The following is a 20,192-nucleotide window of genomic DNA, read 5'->3' as shown; positions in this document are numbered from 1 at the left end:
AGAAAAAGGAGCTAGACTGCAATCACTGTTAACTTCAGTACCTGTTAACTTCAAGAGCACCTTGACTATTCCTGGGCTGCTCTGGTTCCCCCCAAAGAAGAGTTTTGCCTAATAGTCACCTTCCATGCCTACTGTTATGAAAGAAGAAAAGATAAAATAACTGTTCTGATGTTCAAAGTATTATGTTGCATGAGAGTTATTGATTGGCTTTTTTATTTATTGTGAAATGCTCAAGATATTATAAAAGAATCCCTAGTCATTACAATAATGAAAACTGGCCTTGCAAAGTGCCACATCTACTGGTGCTCCAGTTTAATTTTCATTGTAGGGCTTGTCTCATACTGCAGGTACGGCTTCTCTAAGGCTGACAAGAGCAGCAGTGCTTGCGAGGCTTTGCTGGGGGCTGTGGCTCAGCTGCCATTCTTGCAGTTGGAGGTATAAGCAGAGAAATAGTTCACCTTGTAAAGCTCTGCTCGGCTCTTACAGCAACCGAGCTTGCTCATCAGCAGAAAGAAATCCCTTCGAAATGCTTTGGTGAAAATTGCGTAGAGGAATGGGTTTGCGCAGGAGTTGACGGGGTAAAATAAAACCAGCAAGATCTTGGAGTTTGTCACGGTGATAAGGGGTACTTTAAAGGCAGCGGATATGGCAAAAAAGGAGATGGGGGCCATGCAAGTAAAATCAGTGAAGATCAGTACCGCCATTCTCTTGGCGACCTTGGTATCTTTATTGGCAGCTACCAGCTCTGGATTCTGAACAGCTATATAAATCTTAATGTAGCAAGCACAAATGACAATGAAGGCAATGACATTCAGCACTAAGATCAGCAGTATGTAGGCTTGGGAAAGACCCGTTTCAATATCCATGGGCAGGCAAATGCTGACCTTCATGTAACTGCTGACCCCCAGGAGAGGCAGCACTGCTATTAAAATGGAGAATATCCAGCCACCGAGCATGATGGGCACGGCATGCCTCAGTCGTAGCTTTCGATCCAGCTGCATGGCGTAGGTGATCGTGTGCCACCTTTCTATAGTGATCACCGTCAGCGTGTACACGGAGAGCTCGCTTGCAAACACGGTGAAAAAGCCGGCAGTGCTGCAGCCGCTGCCTGTTTGCCAGTCTATGGCATGGTTGTAGTACTGACCGCTCGTCTGGGCATCGACAGAAGCGATGAGCAGCAGATAAAGCCCCATGCAAAAATCAGCGAAGGAGAGGTTGCACATGAGGAAGCGAGGAACTGTCAGCTTGTAATGGCTCGTTATCAGAACGAGGAGAACAGTGAAATTGCCAGCAATGGCCAGGATGTTTATAAACCAGATCAGGACTCGGAGAAAGCTGTATCCCAGGATGTCTTCACAGGGATTAAATGCATCTGGTTCCGGAGTGCATGTGAGTACTTTAGGATGACAAAAGTCATACTCAAAATTGAAGTCTGCCATTTCGCTGTCATAGAAAATGGCTGAGTAGCTGTATGGAGAGTTTTCTTCACCTGTTGCAAACGGGTACATGCTATTTTCTGCTGACCGCGGTGATGCGTTGTAAGAGTCATCTCTGTAACTAAAAAAAACCAACAAACAAATACCCACCCCCACAAATAAAGTGAACTATTTGTTACATGCTGCTCCCACTCTTTTGCAAAATACAACAGGTAACAGTTGTGTTAAAAACAGTTACTTCTTACGGGTGTTTCTACAGGTTGGTTACATATAATGAAGCCTTGTTAGGATGCTTTTTAATTTGGGGAGCAGCCTTGGAGAGCAGCAGGACCCTAGTTGCATCCATGGGAATGCTTTCTTATGCAACTTACTTACAAGTAAGTACTTTATCTTGATTGCCTTGTAAGCGAGCCATTGTTCTCATGCTGCCAGCAGACTGCAGTTCAAACTGTAGCAACACTCAAATTGATGAATTCTAGGTTTGATGCATATAGGTTTATCAGTTATAGAAGCCAAACTAAAATAACTGAAGGATTGACTGTGAACCCTTACCTCCCTTAGGAAAGCCACTTAGCGACCAAAGCCCTGAGACTACATATGATTGAAGTGCTGAGGAATTTGATGTTCGCAGTATTATAAAGCAAGGCACAGGAAGTGCACGGTTAACTAGATAATGTTGATGGATAGGAATACATTAAGTTTAGACTGGACCCAATGCCTAATTATAGATGTTTTAGATGTTTAAAATAGACCTCTATAATCTGTAGGTCATCAGTAGTGTGGAGATAAGCCTACAAAAAAAAGTGTTTTAAAAGCAAACATTATCCCTTTTCATTCCCTGTCAGAAATATTTCACAGCTACCCAGCCATCCTGACTGTGAGCGTCTGGTGGGCAAACACTGTCTGCACTGGGAGACCGGGAAAGCATCTCTATGGAGGACAACTCTTCAGAGCACCAGTAGCTTTGTGGCCACTTAAATACACACTTAACTGTTGACATCTACTGAAGCATGTACATTCAACTATCCTTCTGGAGCAGGGTCTTAACTGGCAAGTGAAGCTGAGCTGCTTTTCAGCTCTTCCTGTTGGGCAAATGACTTCCCAGTGTTGTCATTCTCTTTCTTTACATAAAAAACTGCCCAGTATCTTGCTTTTACTTGCCTGGCTTAAACTGGAAGAGCAGGGAAGATGTTTGACGCTATTTATAAATAAAAAATTATTGTGATTTTCTGAGAGGCTATGTACATGACAGCATGTTTACAAGCTGGAATATTTTGGTATTTTTGTGGTTGGTTTTTTTTTTTTTTTTTTCCTAATAAGATCTTAGGACTTTCAGCTGATTTCTGCTGTGGTTCCCAAACTCTGCAACTTGCAGCTGTTCAGCATGCATCATGACCTTCCGTTTGCTTAAATACAATGTCTGCTAAAAGAGTTGCTGGGACTGGGATTTACCAAAGCAAAAAGCTTCAGGAGCCAATAGACTGGACAGACTATTAAATGTGTGGTAGGAGTGCAACATGCTAATCCCCAAAGCAAGGGGATTACTCCAGTGTAGGCACTGGCGATTTGCGTGATGATATTCCTCACTGGGGTGTCACTTCACTTGCCTTTATGATGTGCTCTAATGCTCTGTGTTTACCTCCTTGCCTCACCTTGCTTCTCCCCAAAGCCACCCCCGATAGAGGCAATATATTCTTGATCTAGTTGACTGGTTGCACTTTGCCTTTTTGTAGTCCTGAAGTGCTTCAGTTTTGCAGTTAGGAGTGGAGCAGACAGGACTGTCAAAGTGAGGCCCTCGGAGGAGCTGCAGGCAGGCAGCAAATGAGAAATGGTGACAAGAGAATCAAGGGAGCTGCTGCTTTACAAAAGGCAAAAAAACCCCACAAACTGCAAGTTCAGGAGGCCTCACCACCCAGCAAACAAGATGATGCCCCACAAAGTAATCTTGTTCATATTTCAATGAATCAATCACATTTCAGCTGTACTTAGCTCTCTGGAATTTTGTGACCAGAATCTTGTTTTTTCTAGACTTTACAATGCTCTGACCCCACGTCAGAGACTCTCCCGTTTAGCTGTAGGGGGATGAACAGCAGGAAATACGTAAACTTCTCCATTTAATACTGGTTTGGAGTCAGTGTCATGCAGCATGGCCAATGCAACGGTTTTGATGTCAGCCTCTCTCACTGTCCTGCTGAATGCTGTCACGCAGGACTGTGACGATACAGAAAGGCACGTTTAGAAGAGGTAAACCAATTGCATGGGGTCATTACACTTCTAACTTGGGGGCTTTATTTCAACCATGGCAAACTGCTGACACACAGACTTCTAATTAGCTTTTCTGTAGGCAAAAAAATATTAACAGTAGCAGCTCCTCTTTGAATCACACAAACAACTGCAATTATCTCGGAGCATGAAAAGTCTCCATGTAGGCCGTTAACTTTCTTAAATATTTAATCACTGTTTTGAAAGTCTTTCAAGGATTCAGAAGAGAAGCTGGAGTGAGTAAAGCTCATAAGTTTATGGGTTTTTTTCCTTTCCTTTTGAACATCAAAATCACAAGTCTTGGTTTAATGATAGTAAAATTACCACTGTGCAGCTTGTAAAGGTGACTGAATCAGCAGCAAAAGACATGCTGTTCTAGAAAAAACACATGAACAGCAGGAGGGGGAGGTCTGTATTTGCTGCTTGCAGCATCTGTATGCAGAGAGGTACTTACAATATTTCGTTAGCTGGTTTCCTCATGCTGCTTTCACACTCTTTGGAGAAGTTGTCAAAAATGGAAAGCAAGGAATTTTGTCTGAAAGAAGGATGAAAAGCAAGTTGAGTTTCAGTCTGGATTTTGGCCAAGTTCCCATTTTCTCTGCAAGTGGTCTTTGCAGGCATGCAGGGTAAGCCAGCGTTGGCCTCCTGGCAGTGTGAACGTTCACGTAGACCTCTGGAAGTGGGGAGGAGAAGACTTCAAATACTGTGACAGCAGGCAGTACCTCAGGGCAGGTAAAAGGATGGTCTTTCAGCTCGGTTATTGTTTATGATGTATTTCTTACAGCGAAGTAACTTGTGCTGGAATTAAAAGGCATGTTTTGCCTTATGAAATAATTGTACTGAAGTGGGGCAGATTCTCCACCAGCGTGAACGGTAGCGGTTATGCTGGCTTTTAGAGGAATGCATGTTAACAAGTGCTGGGGAGCTGGCCTGACACTCTTATTTTAAAAACTGTTTGGGATCTGGAGGTAGACTTTACATGCTGGAAGTAAAGCAATTTGAAAAGCACGAGTTGAAGGATGACGTACTTGGCAAAATCTCTGGTTTTGAGGCTTTGAAAGTATGGGCCAGGCACTCTAATGGTGTGAGTGGAAATGGCTTCGTCTGACCTTGTTGCTGTGACAGCAGAAAGAGCCAGCAAAAACACTAAGCTCTTTTGTGTGCTCTTAAGAGGATCAGACACCTGGAAGCTTATGGAAAGTTTTAACTATAATGAGAGAAATAAGATTCCAATCTAAGCACCTGTGTGATTAGTTATACATAATAGCACGGAAACAAAGTTGTTTGTTCTTGGTAATTTTTTGAAGATAAGGTATAAACAGCTTCCCCCCTGCCACATTCAGGCGAGTGGGAGAAAGTCCAGGGAAGTGAATGCTACCTTCCACGTCCCCTGCACAGCTCGGGGAATGAGCACACAACTGTACCCCAGAAATCTCAAGAATATTTGGTCTGAGGACTGTATTTCCCTAACGTCTGTCATGCTGACTTCAGTGATGCTGCTTGCCTGGTCAGATGTAAGTAAGACCTGGTGACCTTATCTCACCGATGAGAGGGTCCAGTCTATAGGTGCTATGGAATAGAGTATGGGGCAGGGGTAGCAAAAACTGGGTGGAATGACTGTGTAGAATAAAGACAGGACAACAGAAGGGGGTAAAAGGAGACAGAAACAGGCTGCAGCTGCGTGACCATGAGAATGCATAACCACACAAAGGCCCTTCCCTGTGTAACCTGGGAAGGTGAGGTCTCCAGTCTCCGTGGGCTTCTGCTGCCATCACTAGAGGACAAGGAAAACAGCCAGAGGTCTGCCTCTCATTCCTTTGTAGTAGCTGGTCATATAGAAGATAACGTCCTGTTGCTTCTACCTTTTTTCCAGTGGCCAGGGCTGTGCAGACAGGTTAACGCAGCACTGCTCAGAACCCTGCTGATGCCCCAGTTAAAAGGCAGTCTAGTTTCCTGATCTGCAGGGGTTTTTTTCCTCCTAGTCTACCAGTCACTAAATACAAGAAAGTGTCTCACTAAAACAACCCTATTTTTATAGATCACAATCACGTTGCAAAGTCAAGCACCTGAAAATTAATATAATATCAGATACATATAGTTATCTTCATTACAATGAATAATTTTTTTTTTTTTTGGTCCCAGAATTGCTTCTGCATTTAATACGCTCAGAGACATAATCTGGGACCGAATCAGAGTTCGGTAGCAGTGGAAAGCCTTGACTGTAGAATCTTTGCTCTGTTCTTGCAGAAGGAGGAACCACTTAGGAGAATGAAGGAGTCGGAGAAGCATAGCATCACCCCTGATTTTAAAGGATTGGATTCTACTCCTGCCTTTGCAACGCAGTCCTGATGCGATGGCATGCAAGTGGCACAGGTCAGGCTTCTCACTCAGACAGCTCAGTATGTCTTTTCTGTAGCCTTCACTTGAGACAGATGAGAAGAGGCATCCTCAGAGCTTCAGCTAAATTCATTTGGAGTCGCTTTGGCTGCCTAAAGTGAACTGAAGGTTGATTTCTTTCAAAGAAAAATGCTGAAAAATTAGCTCCAGTTGTCTCTGATTGACTGCCCCAAATTAGCAGACGCAAAGTTCTGCTGTTTCCATTTGTGGGGAGAACAATACTGTCTGTTATCTGAAATGACTGGAACTAAACTGAGTAACCTCTTTCTGGAGGCTTCTGTCGGGTCCTAATTTTGGTGGGTAATTGAAAGCCTGCCTTTTCTACTAGCTCATCCTATCACCTGCATTAAATAAGCTACATAGCTAAAGGTTACAAGGGGGTTTAATTTTTATTTTTTTTTTTGGGTTACATGCTATTGATGGAGATCTATCTTCCATATGCCAGTAGGGTTTTTAATTGTTAATGCTAAGAAAAATATAAACTTGAAGCAAACGTAGAATAATGTTCCTGCTAAAAGATACTGAGCACAGGATGGGATCCGTTTCTGTTCTAAAATAAATGGGGAAAACTTTGCTGGCTTTAGCAGAGATCTGTTCTGGCCTTGCTGTGTACACAGCTTCCTTGTAATGGGAGTAAGGACAGTCAAATCTCATGAGCTGAATAAAGCAGAATTGCCATTTTGGAGCTTCTGAAGTACCGCAGTACAATTACATGCTATTCAGACTTACTTTTCTGTCCTTAGATTTCGAAAAGCACAGCAGTGGCTGGGGTACGTTAGAACGGCTCCCAGAAGACTGCTGAATTTATCCAGCGGTGGCAGTCTCTTTAACGAGTAGGATGACGTTGCATTTAAGACTTGAATGGCCTCGAGCCCGTAACTAGGCAGAGACTCCAGCGCTGTTGAAGAAATATCCCTGTGAAACAGAGACAGCATTCTCTTTCCTTTTTGTATGTATAAAAATACCACCAAAGCATGACAGCAGGTAACGGCAACTTGTCCTCTTTTCTTTTCATAGGTATAAAAATACCACCAAAGCATGACAGTAGGTAACTGTTCTTCACCAAGGTCTAAATCTGCAAAGCCCCTTCAGCACCTGATACCCAGCTCAGAAACGTGGTCTGTGAAACTACAGAGCAGCAGAATAAGAGCATCCCCGTAGCCCAGGATCCCCAGTGAGGCAAGGTGCTCATTTAATCCTGGGGAAACCAACCCCCACCACATTCCCTGACCGCTCAGAAAGCCACAATGGAGTGAGGGCCAGCTCTTTAGGCCAGGGCAAGTGGGCAAATGTGACTCTCCAGCCAGCTAACAGGTAGGACACCCTCCTGGCGCTCTGCTTGGTTCTGAAGGACCGTTCTAGGTGTTTTCATTAAATAGTTATTAATTAATAACACGTAAAAGAATCCATTGTTCTTGCCAAGACAAATTTAAGCAGTTCAGCTTAGCGTAACTTCAGAGGGGCTGTTTGTGTGAGGAAAGGCCATCAACATGCCTGAGGATTTTCAGCATCAGGCTGTTAAACCCAGGGGCGGGGGCGAAAGGCTGTGGCTGCGGCAGTGGTATTTGTGATGCCACGTACTGTAAAGTATCAATAAAAGGATTCAAATGGCATGTGCAGCACAGAGTGTTATTTATAGAACTACCCATTGTATTTTATTGCATGGAGTTACAGCCAGTGCAGCCCTCCAGTAAGCACTTGGTTAATAAATCATGAGGATGATAATATTGTGTTTTATTCAGCACAAACTTATAGCATGCAATCAGCTAGTTCACTTTTATAACCGAATTCTAAGATAATATATTGTAAAAACATAACTCATCCTATTGAAAGACAAGTGAGTTTGCGATGTCAAAAAATAAGGCACAGGAACAGGATCAGGAGGATCTGACACAAATAAAGCAAAGGCTGAAATATCTAAGAGGCGGAGGTCAATACCAGCGCTCGAACCAGCTGATATGCATTTCTCACGGTGTGAACTGAGCCTTCCGCCCTGTATTTTCGTGGCATTTGGTTGACCTGTTCTCATTTTACAAGCTAAGGGAGGAGATCAAGTCTCCTTCCAGACCGCAAGCCCGCGTCTGCCGAGGTGACGCAGCCTGCGTGGCACAGCGCCGTTCCTATAAGCCCAGGTGACTGAGCGGTGGGTACTCACAGGACATCGGGCCCCGTGGCCCCTCTCAGGGCATCGTTGTGTATCCGCCTGAGGTTCTTATTGTCCTTCAGGATTCTGTGGAAACAACCATTAACTCTGTATTTTAAAATAATCCTTTTCTGGTTTCTTCTTCCTACCGTATTTCAATCCTTTCTCCCACCTCAGTGGTGGTTGTTACAATACCTCACCTGGGAGCGGTGGTATTTCTCACGCCACCTCTCCTTCTGCTGATGCTGTCAGACCATTATTGTCTATGCTTAATTCTGATAATTTCCAATTTCTCCTGACTTAAACCAGGGACAACCAGTCTGGTTCCTTCGCTGTAGTAGCAGCGCACAAAAACGCAGCAAAAGTTTCACCAGAACAAAGAGGCTTGTCCCAGAGCGTGTGAGAGTGATTTAAAAACTATTGATGTTTCCAGACGTAAAATGTAGGCTCCTCAGTTTGGGCTGTGGTTTCAGGCTTTTACTATTGCTGCTAAGTTTAAGGATTTATGAAATTTGATTAAAAATGATGAGTTTTACTCCTAAAAACTGCAGCGTCCTGAGGGATGCTGTTTCAGGAAAAGCAGTAATTGCTGCAGGATTAACAACTGAGTCATGACACAGAAACGTGCAGTTTTCTAACAGGTATCAGGAAATGCAAGATGGCCAGTGAAGCTGAAGGAATAGCTTTTGGCTATACTTGAACTATTATTTACTAGTTAAAAAAAAAAAAAAAGTACCGAGGAGGGGAAAGATACTCACAATTGATTCAGCTTTGTCCCGTTGAAGGCATGGCTGTGGATATCTTCAAATCCATTTTTATACAATTTGCTGGGGATTAAAAAAAAACGCATAAGGGAAAAAGATTTGGAAAAGACGAGATTACATACTACAGCTTTCAAATCTTAATGCTGCATTAATTTTAATAATTAGATGGTCTGCTTATAAAGAACAAATTTAACTATTGCATGACTTACGTTAACTCTAAAATTAAGATAAAACTGCAGCTTACATTCCCTAAGCACCTCCCTGTTTAGCTGTGGAGGAGAACTTCTGCTTACGTATGGATGCTCCCTGCTCCGAGGGGCTCACCTGTGCCTACCTCGAGCTGAGATCCAGAAATGAGACATTAGTTCCAGGTAAGCTCCTGACACACAGGCAAAAACCTGGATTTTACAGTGTCAGCACATGTAAATGGGAGATTGCAAGGGCTAGGGAAGCGTCAGATGGAAAGTGACTCTAAAGCCTGGAAGATGCTCCTGGACAGACACATTTTCCAGCAGCCCAAGGAACAGCTTTGCAGAGTGGCAGGGGTGAGTCAGGCATCATCCAGCAGTCCGGGAGCGATCAGCTCCTCAAAGTACTGCTGCCAGGCTGGGGTTGTGCTGCGGAAGCCTTGCTGTCCCCTGTACTGCACAGGGACACTTGCTGTCACCCTGGGTTCTTGATTTGCCCGTCCTGGCGCCAGGTACCCAAAGGCTGGGCTCTGCTGCGCTGCAAGTCCAGCTCTTTTCCTTCATTAGGAGATCTAACCTGTGGGTCTGATTTGACTGAGAAAAATCCATTTGTGATATTAAGTTCATTTTTTGCAACATACTTTCAATATAATAATTTGTATATAGTGTTTTTTCCTTAATATTAAGCCCTAACAGAAACTTCGGTGCAGTTTATAAATCAAACAAAATTTCTCTTGTTGCTTTCTCACTTGGTTTTGGGAGAGCAGAACCTGGAGCTATGGAACCTGCTCCCAAGGAAAGCCGAAGCATGGGCAGCCTGGCTATGTTTGCTAGGAGAAGTCTCTCTCAGCGCAATGCTGAAATCGGTGACTTCCTTAAAAACCACGATGGCGTCTAGGATTGATTTTTTTTTTTTTCTTTTTTTTTTCTTCCCCATCCTCATGAAACACTAACTGTTGGAAAGACTAAATTAGCTATTTGTAGTGCAAAGTATTACTGCAGCCTGACTTTACACCTTCATAGATTACTTGTGTTTCAGCAGACCGTGCTGCAGCAACAGGAATTACTTCAGCTAATTACAGTTAACCGCATGGGGTGGAGTTAACTTGTAGCTCTACAATTAGGAAGCTGCTGATAAGATAATTCTTTTCTTCTTGCGGTGAGCTCCCTGTCACAAAAGGATGGGAAAAAAAATGGCTGTTGGCTGTTTCCTGACTTAGACTCCCTCTCATTTAATACACTTTATGGTTATGGTAAAAATTTTAAGCACCTTTGTCCATCTCTTGTATGTTCATTTTTTTTGTGTGCTATTAGCAGAAGCATAATTTGCTGAAGTTATTTTGAGAACTTGTTGGTAGGGAAGAGGCTTATAGGATGAAATGATGCCCTCATCTAAGCGATTCCTCTTTAACATCACGTAGGAGTTGTCTTCAGTCCCATATATGCTCAGTTCCTCTAATGGTTTCAGAAGATTTTGGTCAATGCATAAAGTCTGTTGCAATTAGTCATGCTGGCACATCAGCCTGATGATGAGCCCGATCCAGGCAGCTGCGGTTCTTGCTCACATGCACAGCAAATTTGTAGGTGCAAATATTCACAGAGTTTTACACGGGGGGTGGGGGGGGGGGCTGGTACATGCTTGTCTCAAGGCAAGGCTCCCCAGCTGGGTGTGCGCTGCCTTTTAAAAATCAGTCTGGTCTGCAGAGGTTGGCATTGCTGGCCACCACGTGGGTGTCTGTGGCCACCACGCGAAGCAGGTGGCTGCTGCTGCCCTCGGTGGCTCGGCTGGCCCTTCCTTCTCGGGGGGACTTGGATTTCAGCCGTATCGTGCAGAAAGGCTCAGCCCGTGACTTTTTTTATTTTTTTTTTTTTATTTATTTCAGCCCTTCTCCGTGGAAGTTTCTGGGAGGACAAGGCTACTGCAAGGTCCGTACATAGTTTGTGCTCTGATGGCAGGTGACACTTCACCTTGGCTTCCTGCTGCTTTTTGTCTTCCACAGGGGGTGTCTCGCCTGGCATCGCACCCACCTGTTGCACAGGCGGCTGCAGCGACGAATCCACAGTTTGCTAAAAGGAAAGTTGTGGGTGCGGAGACTCACGGGAATCACCGTAAGCTGAGTCAGAAGAAGTGGGGGTAAGACCAAGCATTGCTGCTTCATATCGATTGCTTCTCTTCCTCCTCTTCAGGGGGACCCGGTACAGCTGAAGCTCAGGAGCATCAGCCTGGCTGGTCCCTGCAAGCACTGTTTCAAAACCGACATCCCTCAGGGAAGAGGAGCAACTTTGCCCTGCAGCAGCCGCAGATCTTGGAGTTTTTTGTCCTGTGGATGGTATTTTTTAAAAATAACATTGCATGAAAGATGAAGGTTTGGATTCCTCTTCCTGTTTTCTTTCCCAAGTGAAGTTAGCTTCTGGATAACCCCCTGCTCATTAGCTTGAAGGATACCCCTCTGTTTCCTAAGCTCTCAAATTTAACTCACAATACAGACATATATTGTATGGGGCTTAATTTCAAGATTTTTACAAAGTCAGCCTGCTTCCCTCCAGCAGAAGCGTTATCCTCCTGGACGGAACTGGAGCTAGGATTATTTTACTCACAGCGTCAGCGATTCGTTGTTCATCCCCTGGAAAGCATTCTGCGGTATAGTTGTCATACGCAAGTTATCACAGAGCTCCCTTCAGGAGGGGGGAAAAAAAACATAAATAAATCTTTTTGTCAGTGATCCAGGAACAAGATGGAAAAGACTTAGAGCTGGGTTAGGCTGGGTCTCTACTTACAAAATAAAATGAGCTTCTAATGAGAAGATCTGTGTCAGGTCTGGAAATTGTCTTATTCCAGTGTTACAGATGCTCCTAGAGAAAAGCATAATTCCTATTTACAGGAGAAAAGGGTGGATGCAACAAGAAGCCAGCTCGGAAGCTATGAGTTGAACAGTGCCTTAAAAGGTGAGTGAATTTTTAAGTATGTTTGTGTAAGGCCTGTAAAAATTAAGTTTTGTAGCAGCCTCAAGCAGTGTCCTGGAGAAGCAGTGTCTGTTCTTTCTACATTAAGCACAAAGAAGAGATTTTTAGTTACCCCTTTTGCAAAAGTTACCTTTTCTGAAAGCTTTATTCTAGACACAAACCATTACCAGAACTAATTTGCAGACTTTACTACTGTTTTGTCCATTACTGCCCTACTTAGCTTCTTTATTTTCTTGCCTATTGAAAGACCTCACTATTTAACTGCACGTTAAAGCTACTGTAAATGCTGTATGTATTTCTACCGTACTGTCATGTGTGAAAAGCTTTTTTCCTTATACTTTCCTCCTTTAGAGGGGGAAAAAACCGAAACCCTGAAAAGAAACAGAACTCTTTCTTACAAGTACTTTAGCCTTGGAAGGTTTCTGAACGCTCCGTCCTCAATGTGTAACAGATTTTTCGTGTTCAGGATTAATCTGTAATGAGGGAAAAATATTTCAGTATTATAACAGGTCTACATTTGGGAGGGTCCTGAATTCTGCTTGCGATTGGCTTTGTCAGAAAACAGTCAAGCATAGAATATGGATAGGGCAGAAGGCTGTCCTTTCTACAAGTATACCACGTGGGCGTTTCCAGGCACTATTGCTAATACAAATGGCCTGCCCTTGTTAGGTAGCCGACAAGGTAACAGCTCTCGGATTCTTGTGGTTCGCTGAGCTGAGATGACCTGGACTGGATATCCCTGCCACTGGTGGGAATTAGCAGTTTGCTGTTGTCTGCTGTTCTTTGGGATACGCGTTGTGGGCTCGTGGCGTGCCTGATGCAGTGAGCTTCTGCTTTACTGCAGGGGCTCAGGGGCGCGAGCGTGCTGCCACCACGGCTGTGCCTCCAGCAGGTGGGCTGGGAAGTGGGGCTGAGCAAGGAGCACTGTGGTCAGACCCTTTTGGCTCATCCCTTGTGCCCATTGTCTTACTGATGCTCTACCTAGCCGGGAAAAGCAGTTCCCCATCTGGTTTCACCTTTAGAGCACCGTGGACTTCTTTAGAGCAGTGGCTAGTAGCACCAGATGCCTGCTTAGGTCTGCAGAAACTGGGAGATGGACATCAGTGTGTGAGAAATACCGTTTGCTAGTGGTCGCTCAACGATGGGCAGACCCTCTCAATTAAGGAGCACTTTCTGCAGCTATGCAGTCTACTGCACCCCTATATGTTTGCATAAAAGGCCAACAGCCATAGCCCAGGTACCTCCCTATGCATAATTTACAAGATTCAAAGGTTATAGCACATGAAATTGCAACAAGAGGTCAAATTCAAGAGTGCCGTTGACCCCCACCTACCCTGACCACCTACTGGGAGCGGCCTTGAGCGCAGCTTGGGACAACAAGCCCTTGCAGTGGGAGGCATGTGGAGCATTCAAGGTTCAAACCAGTTTTCTTGCTGCTTCTGTAGCTTTTCAACGGTCTTGCTTAGCTTTTCGGGTTAGGAGGACAAGCAAATGACAAGCTATCCATAAACTGTAGATGAATTCATGGGGTCAGATCTTTTATTCCTTCCCTAAACCCACTATTGATTCTAGTGGAAGCTGGACCCGGTCAGAGGTGGACAAATCTGCATCTCTTGCTTATGTGAATAACTGGCTTCAATGGAGTTCACACATAAGAGAAAAAGGAGATGGATTTGTCTTCACTCAGTTGCACCATTTGTAAGCCACTCGCTGATCATGCTATGTGAAAAAGGCAGTAATGAGATATTGAATCGGATTTATAGTTTCCAATTTCACTAAATACTTCAGAGCATTCTCCTAGTCATTACTTCTAACTCTCTCTCTCAGATGCCTGTGCTATGCAGGTCAAGCTTAAATCAGTACATGTTCTGTTTGAGTAATATTTTAGTGCTCGAAAGAAGAGCTATGCATACTAAGCAGCTGTATTTAAATACTGTAGGACTTTGAAAACTGCATCTTCAAAAAGGAAGATTTTTCTCATCTGTTGTCATCTTGAATTATTTCCCTGCTCAGAAAGCTTGGCAGTGCTGGCAGAAGTAGATGCAGAGCTCTGCTCCCGCCGTTGAGCTCACTGAAAGCACTGGGACTTTCTACGCTTGGATGTCTCTGCATGATTTAGATCTCCAAGGCTAGATCTTACAGAGTGCTCGCTATTTCATATGGTACTTTGGAGAGAAATGTTTCTCATCACAGATCTAAACCAAAGCCAACTGAAGTAATAGAGAAAGATTTGGTCCAAGAACACTTCTCTGCAGACTGTTCACTCCTTAATGATCCTAAATCACTATATGGATGACTTTTTTTTTTTTTTTTTAACTGATGCTTACATTTCAGACAAAGTGGGAAGGCTGTCAAATGCGCCCGCTTCAATTCTCTCCAGGGAGTCGCTCATAGCGATTTCACTGTAATGAAAAAGGCAGACACAAAGCAATACGTTAGCAGAAAAGGTACCAGAAATCAACTTTCCCCTTCGTATTTCCCTTTTTTTTTAATCCTTAGCTGTTTGGCCCTCCCCCTACCAATTTTGTTTGGCATTGGTGGCCCTGCCTCATCTCGTGCATCCTGAGGGCCGGTGCCAGCTGGGTTTGAGAGAGACCAGCCTTTTGCTGTCCTGGCAAAAGGGAATTCCGGCCCTTTGGAATAAGCATCTCCCTAACAGCCAATCTCCATTTTCTCGCTAAATTGTAGGCAAGGTGGTGACTAAGGGCCAGCACCAATGTGAACAGAGGGAGCCCAAGCCTGAGAGCCTCTGACTCCTATCGTTGGTCCCGCTTAGTGAATTTATTTGCGTGGGCAAGGATGTAGATAATGTTCACAGTGCTTCATATGCTATTATTAAGTCAGGATGATGGTCATCTAATCCACAGATGCAGAAATACACAACAATGTGTTCTGTGCACTAAACAGTTTTTGAGTTTAAATGCCATTTCCATTGTGTGCATGCAGACTGAAAGGAAGTGGCTATTTTTCATCATTACACTGACCAGCGCTGCCTGGTTTTGTAGGCGCTGTCAGATGTTGATGCTCCAGAGAAAAGGGCCTCAAGCTGCTCCAGGGGAGGTTTAGATTGGCTATTAGGAAAAATTTCTTCACTGAATGGGTGGTCAAGCATTGGAACAGGCTGCCCAGGGAGGTGGTGGAGTCACTGTCCCTGGAGGTATTTAAAAGAGCGTAGATGTGGCGCTTAGGGACATGGTTCAGTGGTGGCCTTGGCAGTGCTGGGTTAAGGGCTGGACCCAATGACCTTAAAGGTCTTTTCCAACCTAAATGATTCTGTGATTCTGTTCGGCATGTGTACTTAAGAATAACCCATGCTGAACACTGAGGGTAAAAAAATCCATTTATTTGATGCTTATTAAATGCCTGCTAGATTAAGATTTATGCGGCCACACAAAACTGCCTCTGTAAATAGTATATAGTGATGCCTATATAGGGGAAAGGTCTTCAAAACAGTGCTTTTCTTGACAGAACTGACTGGAAGGGCACACAAACTAAGCCTAAGATTACACACTGTCAAGAAGAAAGTACTTTCTAAACAACCAGCACGCATCTACAAAATCAGAGTCAGTATCATCACAGTCCCGAGAGCTAATCTTATTTCAATTATAATTACAAGAAAGCAATTCCTTTTGGTGTTGATACAAAAACCCTTTGACCAGAATGAATTGTGTTTTTCATCTGTAGTGGCAAAGGGGGATGCACGTTACCAATCGTATATGGCACATGTATATATTTCTTACAGAAATACTCATGATATTTCCCATAATTGGAATTCAGTGAGATTGTTGGTTTTGGTATTGCATTAGTTACTGATAAATGAAAGATGGATGTAGAACAAGCGGCCTGCTGGGTGCCTGATCCTCAGGGACTCACGGGATGAGAGGCATCAGTGCCTCCTCGCAGAACTTGAAGACTCTTTCAGGTCTGGGGTCTGAAACGTGGTCCTTCCGTGGGATCGCTCCTGTCTGCCACTGGCTTACCATTTACATATGTCGGAATGACTTATGGCAGTGAGAATAATTTATCATGGGATTTGCAGATTATGATGAGTTGCCAAATAGATGACTCGGAGATTTATAATTAAAAACATGCATTTTTCAAAGTAACACTGAATCTTAATAAAATTATGAAGTGTTCTATAGATTTACTTCAGACAAATACATCGATTTCTGTGCTGTTAATTTGGAGAGATACATTAAGAGGGCACAAAGAAATCAATTAAATTCTCTTTATGGAAGAGAAAAAGTCAATGAACGGAACATTCTCTGTGAAAAACAGGATATGCAGGCAGTTTGGGGAAGTTTAGCCTTAAGTCAGACAGGTAGGAGAAACTGTAGATTTAGCTGGTCTCCCATCTGAAAGTGGTATGTTCTCGTTAATCATTCAGACGCAAGTGAATGCAAGAATGCAGCACCGTTGCATCGTACTATAATATTTGATTGCAGTGGAATACACGCAGCAGAGTTTTTAGCTTATTTTCTTCTTGCTAGAGCTACAGGAATACGTAAGTTTATAATTTGGCCACGATTGTTTAACCAGTGAGCGCTAAAAGCTAAAGGAGTCCAGTTGAGTCTATTCAGGCATTTACATTACCCCCATCCTTCAAGTCTGGCTTCAGGAGTGAACCACAAAAGGGTTTCCTACCTTTTTTTGTTTTCTTGAAAATAGATTATGTAACATCTAATACATATATTTTTTAATACCTGATGCGTTATGTGATTTTGATAGGTGAAGAGATGTATAAAATGTGCACCTTGAAAAGAAAGCAGCATCATTTGTGCTGCTGCACAGGTTCTGGGGCAGGTCATTCCCCTGTTCTGCATTGCACTGGTGTGTCATCAGCTTTGTCCTTTAGAGACCACTCAAGGCAGATAAAATAAAAAAAATAATAACTAATGGAGACTTAGGCCTGCCATCTTGCAGCTGGAATAACAACAGAAATATGGGCAAGAGGCATCAGACAGGCTTTACGGTCCAAGTCCTTGACACAGAATAGGTACAAAGTCGAGGGAGGGGAAGCGATGCAGACCCAGTGTGAAAATTACAGCACTCATGAACTGACAGATCCAAGAAAGGGTTCAGTCCTGCTGCCCCCCTGCCAAGCTTATCTCTAGGTGCAACATGCCAAAAAAATTTGTCTGATTTGGGTATTAGGTAACTGTATAATCACAGAATTCCATAGCTGTCATTGCTGTGGTAATGTTTGATGATCGAAATCTATCTCCGCCAGTGAAAAGCTCCTGTCATCAGCTACTAAGCTGTACCCAGTTCTCTCTGATATATTAATATTTCATTATGTGATCCATTAAACAACTGTTAAAAAAAAATCACACCTTTTCAAAGAATCTTTTATATACTGCTGTTTATCCTTCCCCAGTGGCTGCTTTTTTTCACCAATAATATGTTTTAGCAACACATTTTCATGTTATTGTAAAAAAAGGTGTTGTTTGGGATGGAGGTTTACGGTAGAATTTCTAGCAAGAAATTAAGGAAAAGCCTATGGAAAATGTTGTCAACTTACATGATGAAGGCATCTCTAAGTCCTTCAAAGGCATGTGATGGGATTACTTTTACAGGGAGATGAGTAAACGATCTGAAAAGAGAAGAGAGGGAGGAAAGGACTGTAAGGTACAGGGTTTCCTTGTTTATAGGTCGTGCCATTACGGCAGGGAGAAAAACCAATACAAGCATAACGCCACTTTATTTTGCCTGCAGTTCTGTGCCCCTGGGGCCTGATCCATTGATCTCAGCTGAACAGAATTCAAAGGATATTGTGTCAGTTCCTTAGCAGCATAAATCTGAGACTAATCACCATCAAATTAATAATAATAATAATCATGACCTATTAAGCAAATTAATAGCCTGATGGAAGTGGGCTGCTACATGCACAAAGGAAGCTATAGGCTATTTAAAGTTAGCTCCTCAGAAAAAGTGGCTTTCACGTAAAGCTTTCTTTATAAAACAGTATCTTTGCATTCGCTGGACTGGGTTCTCCTTCTAGCCGTGTCCCTGCGATGTTGCAGCGTGGCACTCTGAATTCACTGGCGATGCTCTGGTTCTGTGTAAGTGTAGAAAAAATCCAAATCAGGTCTGATATAGTAGCTTTTATTTTTTTTTTATTTATTTTAAAAATAAATTTCATTAGTGTGGTTAGTTGATTAAAGCAAGTGTATTTTTTTCCTTTTTAATTTTTTTAGTTACCCTGAGAAGTTAGTAACGATGTGGGAGACAGATCTGCATTTTTACCCTTCCACCCTGCATGTGAATCACAGTACTTTCACCAGCCAATTCATCCAGCCATGACCACACTTTCCCTGATAATGGCCACAGGGAAATATTTAGCGTATTTCAAGGCATTATCTCTGTGCAAACAGATAATTGCTCCATTTTGCTTTATAATTACAAATATCTAGCCAGAGACATTTGTTTCCCATCCTTAAAAACCCCTTCAAGGTTTTTTGACTGAAATGTTTCCATGCTACTCATATAGCCTGCTTTTTTTTTACCCCATAATCCTTTATATGAAGACAATTAAAAATGTTTATCAACTTTTATATATACATGTATATATGTATTTTTTATATGTACACACCTATATCATGCCCACACAATATAATGGGAGGCTGTCACATGTACATATGTCTTGGGGTTATAAATCTAGATGCACTAAAGATCCTGGCAGCCAATTCCTAGCGATGTTCCAAACAGTCTGTGTGATTTGGGGCAAATAATTTTGTTTCCTTGCACCTTGGCTCCCTGCCAGTAAACTGGGAATATTGGTTCTTCCCTGCCTAATAGGGATGTTGTAAGGACATACGTGTTCGTGCTGCTGTGGGTGGGTCATACCTGTTTCTAGCTGGATGCTGGAGCATTGTGTTGTGCGTGAGGTTTGGTTAAATTAGAAATGAAGCAAAGTCCTGTGCCTTGAACAATGTATTTGCCCCTGAGGGCACAGACAGGTAGAGATAACCTGCAGTAGGGTTTGGTACTGTGAGCCAAAAGCAAAAGAATTTAAGGAAGAAGTAAAAAGTAGAAACTGAGAAACTGCTGCTCTGTAACCCCGGCAGCAGGAACCTCTCGTATCTGCACCATCAGCTGTGACTGCTTGGAAAAAACCACCCCATACTTTTTATGAAACTGTTTGCAAAAATGTTCGAAATTTACAAAAGAAATAGAAACGTGACTGGAAGTGCAAAAAGTAAACCCAGGTCTTGGCTTTTAATTACATCAACATTATCAGTCCAAGAGCCTCCTACCTCCCTGTGCCATGGCAGTGAGCAGCGCGGTGGCTGCAGATTCCCATAGTGGGTGGCTCAGAGTGCCCTGAGTGCCTGTCCCCTGCTCCCTGCCTGCAGAAAGCCTTTGGCAACGGTGCTTTGAGCTTATGTGATTAAATTTAAGTGGGATGACCCAGCACTTTTAATACGTACTGTCGTTAAACTGCATGATGGCACTTAATCTGTTCTGTATTTCAACTTCAAGCATCTCACAAAACAGCAAGAACAAAGGAAAAGGGCAGTTCGTAGTCAGCCTTCTCTCTCCATCCTCAAAATACTGGTGGAGCACGCATAGACACTTCCACATCGATAAAGAAATCTGAAATTCACCAAAAAGGTGAACGTTTCCATCCCTGTTCTTGTCCACTTTACCTTTGTGGTTTGTGTCTCAAAACCTGCCTGTGTTCAAGGGAAACACGTTCACTTAGATGGGTCTTTATCTACTTACAACACTGTAAGAAAGAAGCAAATCCTTTATCTTGCCAAGCACAATCCAGCCTGTGTATATGTATAAGAGTTTAGGTTAATAGAGTTTTGAACTGATTGTTGCAGGCTTAATTCTCCCCAAAGTGCCGAGTAGAAAGAGGCCTTATCTCATGTGTTGAAGTCTCTGCTGTGGAACATGACTGATGTCTTTGATAACACACAATGAAACTCAGGCAGGTACCAGCAGGAATTAAATATTGATTTCTTTCAGATAGCACTCAGATTGTCACACTCAGATATGACCAGTTATTCATCTCTCAGAGCTGAGGAAGCTT

At 43.1% G+C, this 20,192-nt stretch overlaps 1 protein-coding gene across 1 annotated transcript; it reads right to left on the bottom strand.

The window, feature by feature from the left end:
* Positions 1–57: 57 nt before the first annotated feature.
* On the bottom strand, positions 58–14,553 carry LHCGR (luteinizing hormone/choriogonadotropin receptor). Its single transcript, XM_056357833.1, has 9 exons — positions 14,482–14,553; positions 12,553–12,627; positions 11,969–12,043; positions 11,789–11,866; positions 8,997–9,065; positions 8,251–8,325; positions 6,825–7,010; positions 4,153–4,233; positions 58–1,557 (listed from the first exon to the last, which is right to left on the bottom strand). The coding sequence occupies exons 1-9, from the start codon at positions 14,544–14,546 to the stop codon at positions 411–413; spliced, it is 1,851 nt and encodes a 616-aa protein (XP_056213808.1). The 5' UTR covers positions 14,547–14,553; the 3' UTR covers positions 58–410.
* Between the last annotated feature and the right edge of the window lie 5,639 nt (positions 14,554–20,192).

The sequence above is a fragment of the Falco biarmicus genome, chromosome 12 (genome assembly GCF_023638135.1).
Source record: "Falco biarmicus isolate bFalBia1 chromosome 12, bFalBia1.pri, whole genome shotgun sequence".
NCBI lineage: Eukaryota > Metazoa > Chordata > Aves > Falconiformes > Falconidae > Falco > Falco biarmicus.
This window is presented reverse-complemented; position numbering and strand designations above follow the sequence as displayed.